This window comes from Chiloscyllium plagiosum, chromosome 44 (genome assembly GCF_004010195.1).
Source record: "Chiloscyllium plagiosum isolate BGI_BamShark_2017 chromosome 44, ASM401019v2, whole genome shotgun sequence".
In the NCBI taxonomy this organism is placed as follows: domain Eukaryota; kingdom Metazoa; phylum Chordata; class Chondrichthyes; order Orectolobiformes; family Hemiscylliidae; genus Chiloscyllium; species Chiloscyllium plagiosum.
The window spans coordinates 11,017,974-11,024,973 of record NC_057753.1 but is presented as its reverse complement, the minus strand read 5'-3'; the positions used below and the strand labels follow the sequence as shown (position 1 = coordinate 11,024,973).

The window sequence follows — 7,000 nt, the reverse complement described above, 5'->3', positions numbered from 1 at the left end:
CTCTTTCCACCTATCATATTTCCAACGCCCCTCCCCCAAGTCCCTCCTCCCACCTTTTATCTTAGCCTGCTGGACAAACTTTCCTCATTCCTGAAGAAGGGCTTATGCCCGAAACGTCGATTCTCCTGTTTCCTGGATGCTACCTGACCTGCTGCGCTTTTCCAGCAACACATTTTCAGTTTTGGTAAAACAAGCAAGGTCAGGACTTGTACAGTTAATGGTAGGGCCCAGGGTCATCTTGTAGAACAGAGAGAGACCTGGGCGGGGAGGGGGGTGGTGTTCACGTACGTAGCTCTTTCAAAGTTACATCACTGGGAGACAGGGTGGTTAAGAAGGTGTTTAGCACACTTGCCTTCATTGTTCACACCACTGAGTATAGGAGTTGAGACATCATGTTGAGGTTGTCCAGGATGTTGCTGAGACCACTTTTACAGTACTGAGTACAGTTCTGGTCGCCCTGTCATAGGAAGAATACTACTAGAGAGGGTTCGGAAAAGATTTTACCAGGATGTTGCCAGGACTGGAGGGTTTGAGTTGCAGGGAAAGGCTGGGACTTTTTTCACGAACGTAGGAGGTTGAGGGGTGACCTAATTGAGGTTTATAAAACAAGGAGGGGTGTAGGTAAGGTGAATGGCAAAGGTCTCTTCCTTAGCTGGGGTGTTCAAAATTAGGGGGCATTTTTTTAAGGTGAGAGGAAAGAGATTTTAAAGGGATCTGAGGGGCAACTTTTTGTTTTAAACAGGATGGTTTGTGAGTGAATGTACGACCAGAGGAAGTGGTTGACGCAGGTACAGTCACACAATTGAAAAGACGTTTGGATGGGTACACGAGTGGAAAGGCTTTAAGGGATATGGGCCAAACACAAGCAAGTTTGGTTTGAGAACCCTGGTCAGCATGGGCGGGTTGGACCGAAAGGTCTGTTTCCGTGCTTTATGACCCTATGACACTGAGAACCAGAAGTGATTTTATTGAAAACATTAGAATTCTGAAAGGGGCTTGACACGGTAGATGCAGGTAAAAGGCTCCTTCCATGGAGTGGACGGGGGAGGGGGAGTGTTGTCACAGAATCCCCACAGTGTGGGGGCAGACCATTTGGCCCACAAGTCCATACTGACCCTCCGAAGAGCATCCCACCCACACCCAGCCCCACTACTGTTTGTTTCCCATGGCCAATCCACCCTAACCTACACATCCCTGGACTCTATGGGTAATTTAGCATGGCAAATCCAACTCAGAAGGTTACTTAACATGATTCAAATGTGTCAGTAGCGATCAAGGGCTGGTGGTTTCAAATTTTGAATCCTCACACTGAGCGTGGAGCCTGAAACCTGAAACAGTTATTAGATTACTTAGTGTGGAAACAGGCCCTTCGGCCCATCAAGTCCACACCAACCCGCCGAAGCGCAACCCACCCATACCCCTACATTTGCCCCTTACCTAACACTACGGGCAATTTAGCATAGCCAATTCACCTAACCTGCACATCTTTGGACTGTGGGAGGAAACCGGAGCACCCGGAGGAAACCCACGCAGACACGGGGAGAACGTGCGAACTCCACACAGTCAGTCGCCTGAGGCGGGAATTGAACCCGGGTCTCTGGCGCTGTGAGGCAGCAGTGCTAACCACTGTGCCGCCCACTTGTGGAAACAGGCCATTCGCCCCAACAAGTTCACACCGACTCTCCAAAGAGCATCCCACCTAGACTCACCCCTCCCACCCTATCCCTGTAACCTTGCATTTCCCATAGCTAATCCACCCTGACATCCCCTGACACGAGGAGCAATTTAGCATTGCCAATCCACCTAACTTGCATATCTTTGAACTGTGGGAGGAAACACACACAGACACAGGGAGAATGTGCAAACTCTCATAGACAGTCACCCGTGGGTAGAATTGAACCCAGATCCCTGGTGCTGTGAGGCAGCTGTGCTAACCACTGAGCCACCGTGCTGCCCCTATATAGACTGGGAAAAGGAATTCATGGCAGGCAGGGACTGTACACGCATTTGTGTGCGGCTAAAGCTTTAGCCATGGAGAAACCCAAGGAATCCCACCCTGTGGAGAAACCATGGAAGTGTGGTGACTGCGGGAAAGGTTTCCATATCCCATCTGCCTTGGAGACTCATCGCCGCAGTCACACTGGGGAAAGGCTTTATCCACCCGTCCCACCTCCAGATGCACCGGCGGGCCCACACTGGGGAGAGGCTGTTCTCCTGCCCCGGGTGTGGGACGGGATTTATCCGCTCCTCCAACCTCATGGCCCACCGACGGCTCCGCACAGGGGAGAGGCCCTTCCCCTGCCCCAAGTGCAAGAAAGCCTTCAGCGCTTCCTCTGTTCTGCTGAGGCACCAGCAGGTCCAACCCAGCGAGAGGCCCTTCCCCTGCCCTGCGTGCGGGAAGACTTCAGCAATTCCTCTGACCTGCTGACCCACCGGTGGGTCCACAGGGGGGAGAGGCCCTTCAGCTGCTCTTGATTGTGGGAAGGCCTTTAGCAATTCCTTAAATCTGCTGGTCCACACCAGCTAGCAGCCATTCCCTGCTGAGTGTGGGAAGGTTTTCGGTGATTCCTCCGTCCTGCTGACTCACCAGCAGGGGTCCACACCGAGGAGAGGGCCTTCAGCTGTCCCGAGTGCGGGAACAGCTTTACCCAGGCCTCAAACCTGCTGACCCCCCGCAGGTTCACACCAGGGAGAGGCCCTTCAGCTGCGCTGAGTGCAGTAAATGCTTCATGCGTTCCTAGCGCCTGCTGAGGCATCGGCGGGTCCACAGGGACAAGAAGCCGGTCGCCTGCCCCAAGTGCCAGCGGAAGTTCACGTCGTCCTGCAATTTACAAAGGCACCGGATTCCACCAGTGATGCTGCTATGAGTCACCCCAGGAGTCAATCTCCTGCCCATTCTGAGAGTGGGTGTGGTGGGAGAATTGGTGGGCTTTTTTTGATTTTCTGCTGCACTGCACTCTGTTTCCTTGCCCCCACCCCCAAATTTGCTTCCAATGCGCCCTGCTGTTCACTGAGCCTGGGAGCTTCTCTCTCTAGTTCTTTCTGTCCAGTTAAAGAATTGTTGGCTCTTTCTGGGAATGAGTCCCAGTCTGTAAGAAATAGCTGAATACTTTGGGCCGTCCATTCACGTTCAGCAGTGACTTTGAAATTAGATGTACGGTTATGTGCCTGTGAACAACTCATTGTCTAAGGATTGCACAAAGGCTTGGTGATCCATTATTGGAAACTGTTTGATTGAATGGGTAATTTCTTTTTTCTTTTCTAATTTACCCCCTAAATCTCTGTCTATGAGACAGTGGGGGAATCTGTTCATCATCAAGTCTGATTAAGAACAGTTGAGAAAACATTACATGTTTTAATTTCACTGCGTTGTGAGTCCGGTTTGTTTGTTTTGGCTAGTGTACCCTTCGTTGTAATGGCTTTCACCCCAACCACTCAGTATGGTAATGAGTTCCACAGTCTCACCACACTCTGAGTTTTCTCATGAAATCCTCAGTAGACCCTTGGAAGGGAAAATGTTGACAAGGGCAGAAAATAGGGTGCTAACTGCAAAAAGCCAGGAAGACATTCGACAAAGCAAAACCTTGACAATGTAGGGACAAATAAGGAACTTTGACTTGTGACCTCCTCTTTGTTGTCAGTGTTCAAGATAACGGTCATAACAATAAACACGTACTGTGTTGACATTGAACATTGTAATTAGACAAATGTCTAGATGCTGTAGTTGGTTGAATACGATAATGTACGACAAAATAAATAACCAGAACCACTAATGTAATTGAATGTCGGTAACCATAAAACAAACGTATACTATTGATTGAATGTAAACTGCTCTTAAAATAACACAACAGTATATCAAACTGATGTATTTTATTATATGGGGAGTTTGTTGCAGTCTTCTGGAAATGGCTCTGCAGGCTTGAATAAAAGCAGTGTAAGGAAAGTGTCCACGTGTCATCTGGTCAGTTACAGGCTTCAGGCAGTTCCAGAGTCCTTCCAGCATGCAAGCAGGCTATTCACCCCATCGGGTCAACACTGACCGTTCCACCCAGGGCCACTTTGCTACCTCATCCCTGTAACCCTGCATTTCCCACGGCCCATCCACCATAACCCACATATCATTTGGACTGTGGGAGGAAACCAGAGCACCCGGAGGAAACCCACACAGACGGGGGGGGGGGGGGGCATGAAAAAAGTGACACACTGAGTTGCTCAAGAGTGGAAATGAACCAGGGTACCTGATGACGTGAGGCAGCAGCGCTAAGCATTGTACCACCAGCCCCATGCTGGTCTCTAAAGGACTGAATGCCAAAGACTCGGGAACCCCTGAGAGAAAAACAAAACTCTCCTATCTTAAACGAGAGGCCACCTATTTGTTAACTGTGTCCACTCATTTCTAGTCTCTGGAACGAAGGGGTTTGTACATTCACATTGTTAAGTCCTCTCGGGATGTTATACACCTCCATCAGATCATCGGATTCTTCTCAGCTCTAACTGATACAAGCCCAGCCCGACATCCCATTGTCCCCAATTATAAGGTGAGTAAATTAGCTCTGAACCACTTCAAAATGTATTTACATTATTTAAGTAAAGAAACCAAATCTGGTGGTCTCCTCAATACTACTGACAAATGGAGAAAGAGATTGTCATTTGTGTTAAGGGAGTGGAATATAAAGTCAGTCATTTTCTGCCTTAATCCCTTGTGGCACCTTTATGCTAATTTTATCATGTCCCCAAATTCTTCTGTACCTCTGGGATTCTGCAGTCTCTCTCAATGCTGCTTTTCCATTGTTGCTGCTAGGTTGGACAGGTTTTCCTTCAATAAACTCCTACCTCGCCTGTTTCCAACCAGCTTGACCTGTCAATAACACCTTTGCATGTGCTTCCTTCATCAATGCTGTGAATAGGCATTTAAAGAAAAAACCTGAATCTCTTGCACTGTATTTCATTCCTCACCTCTTGGCAACCCTAAACGTTTCGACTGCTTTTGTTTCCTGTTCACTCACCAGTGCTCTGTCCAGGAATCTCCCGGGTGTGGAGCCGCTGGTGGCTGCGCAGGGATGACTGGTCGCTGAACGCCTTGCCGCACTCCGGGCAGGCAAACGGCTTCTCCCCCGTGTGGAGCCGCCAGTGCGTCCGGAGGTGGGAGGCCTGGGTGAAGGCCTTCCCGCACTCCGAGCAGGCGAATGGTCTCTCCCCAGTGTGGACCCGCCGGTGGGCCACAAGGTGGGAGGAGTGGGCGAAGCCCTTGCCGCACTCAGAGCAGATGAATGGCCTCTCACCCGTGTGGACCCGACTGTGGGCCACGAGGTGGGAGGCCTGGATAAAGCCCTTCCCACACACAGGGCAGATGGACCGCCAATCCCTAGTGTGGACCCGCTGGTGGGCCAGCAGGTGGGAGGAATGAGCGAAGGCCCTGTCACACTCTGGGCAAGTGAATGGCCTCTCCCCGGTGTGACTGCGCCGATGGGTCTCCAGGGCAGATGGGACCCGGAAGCCTTTCCCACAGTCGCCACACTTCCACGGTTTCTCCACAGGGCGGGATTCCTCAGGTTTCTCCATGGCCAAAGCTTCAGCCGCACACAAACGCGTGTACAGCTCCTCACCCCTGTGAACTCCTCTTTCCAGGCTGTATAATTGTTTCAGGCTCCACACTCAGTGTGGTGCAAGAGGAGGGCGTCTACAGAGTCTTACTGATGCTGAAAATGTACTGAAGCAAGAACCAAAAAGCTTTGCTCCTTCTCATAGAATCAGTCGAAAATTGTTGCAATCCCGATGGATTGAACGACTGTCAGACATTGATGTGAAAGTGAGGACTGCAGATGCTGGAGAGTCAGAGTCAAAAAGTGCAGCAGGTCAGCAGCATCTGAGGAGCAGGAGAGACAATGTTTCGGGCATAAGTCCTTCATCCATTGAGTTTGAAATTTCCGTCTTCAGATCTTCAAAAACTCTGTAAAAAGAGGTTACGAAAGTCATCACTGTTCATCGAGAGTAGACTTTCATAACAAGCAATTCTCCTTTCTATGAAACATGTTTTTTTGTTCTTCCACAAAATTGAAAGCACCATCCCACTCTCTCTGTCCTCCTGTATTCTCGCACTACTCTAACCAACTCTCCTGAGGGTGCTGATTCAGGTTCTTACACGGGCAGAAAAGCAAAAACGTCAAAACTGACATCTCTTTGAATTTTGGATAACTCCACACAAAAGTTAATATTACAACATTGGGATACTGCTAAGAGTGAGCATGTCTGATTTTGGGAAGTGAAAGAAAGTGTAAATTCAGGATGAACCTGCATGCAACTTCTTGAGAAACAACCAGACGTAAAATGGTTAATGTCTCGGGGCAGGCTGGGGGGGGTAGGAGCTAGTAATGAGACATCAAGGCATTGATACTGACACCAGAGAGAACCTGAACATACAGACATGGCAAACGTTAGTGGCCCACATCAACACTTGGTCCATGTCCCTCTAAATCCTTCCTATTCATATGGGTATTCATATCCGATACCTTTTAATCATTGCCCCTTAGGTTCCTTTTTAATCTTCACCCCCCTCCCACTTCACCTTAAATCTATTTCCGTCTAGTTCTGGACTCCTCCATCTCAGGGAAAAGATCTTGTCTATTTACCCTATCCATACCCATCATTATTATATAAACGTATACAAAGTCACCCCTCAGCCTCTGGCACGCTAGAGAAAACAAATCCACCCTATTCCGCTCAAACCCTGGCAAAATGCTTGTAAATCTTTCCTGAGCCCTTTCAAGTTTCACAACAATTCTTCCGATCGGAAGTAGCTGAAAATGTGTTGCTGGAAAAGCGCAGCAGGTCAGGCAGCATCCAAGGATCAGGAGAATCGATGTTTCGGGCATGAGCCCTTCTTCAGGAATGAGGAAAGTGTGTTCAGCAGGCTAAGATAAAAAGGTAGGGAGGAGGGACATGGGGGAGGGGCGTTGGAAATGCGATAGGTGGAAGGAGGTTAAGGTGAGGGTGATAGGCC

At 49.3% G+C, this 7,000-nt stretch overlaps 1 protein-coding gene across 1 annotated transcript in view; it reads right to left on the bottom strand.

Annotated features, from left to right (window-relative positions):
- Positions 1 to 3,855: 3,855 nt before the first annotated feature.
- LOC122543655 (zinc finger protein 721-like) overlaps positions 3,856 to 7,000 on the bottom strand; it is a 35,708-nt gene continuing 32,563 nt past the window's right edge. Inside the window, exon 3 of the mRNA XM_043682471.1 lies at positions 3,856 to 5,654. Within this exon, the coding sequence (XP_043538406.1) occupies positions 4,999 to 5,654 (656 nt within the window). The 3' untranslated portion in view covers positions 3,856 to 4,998. The remainder of the gene's footprint in view (positions 5,655 to 7,000) is intronic.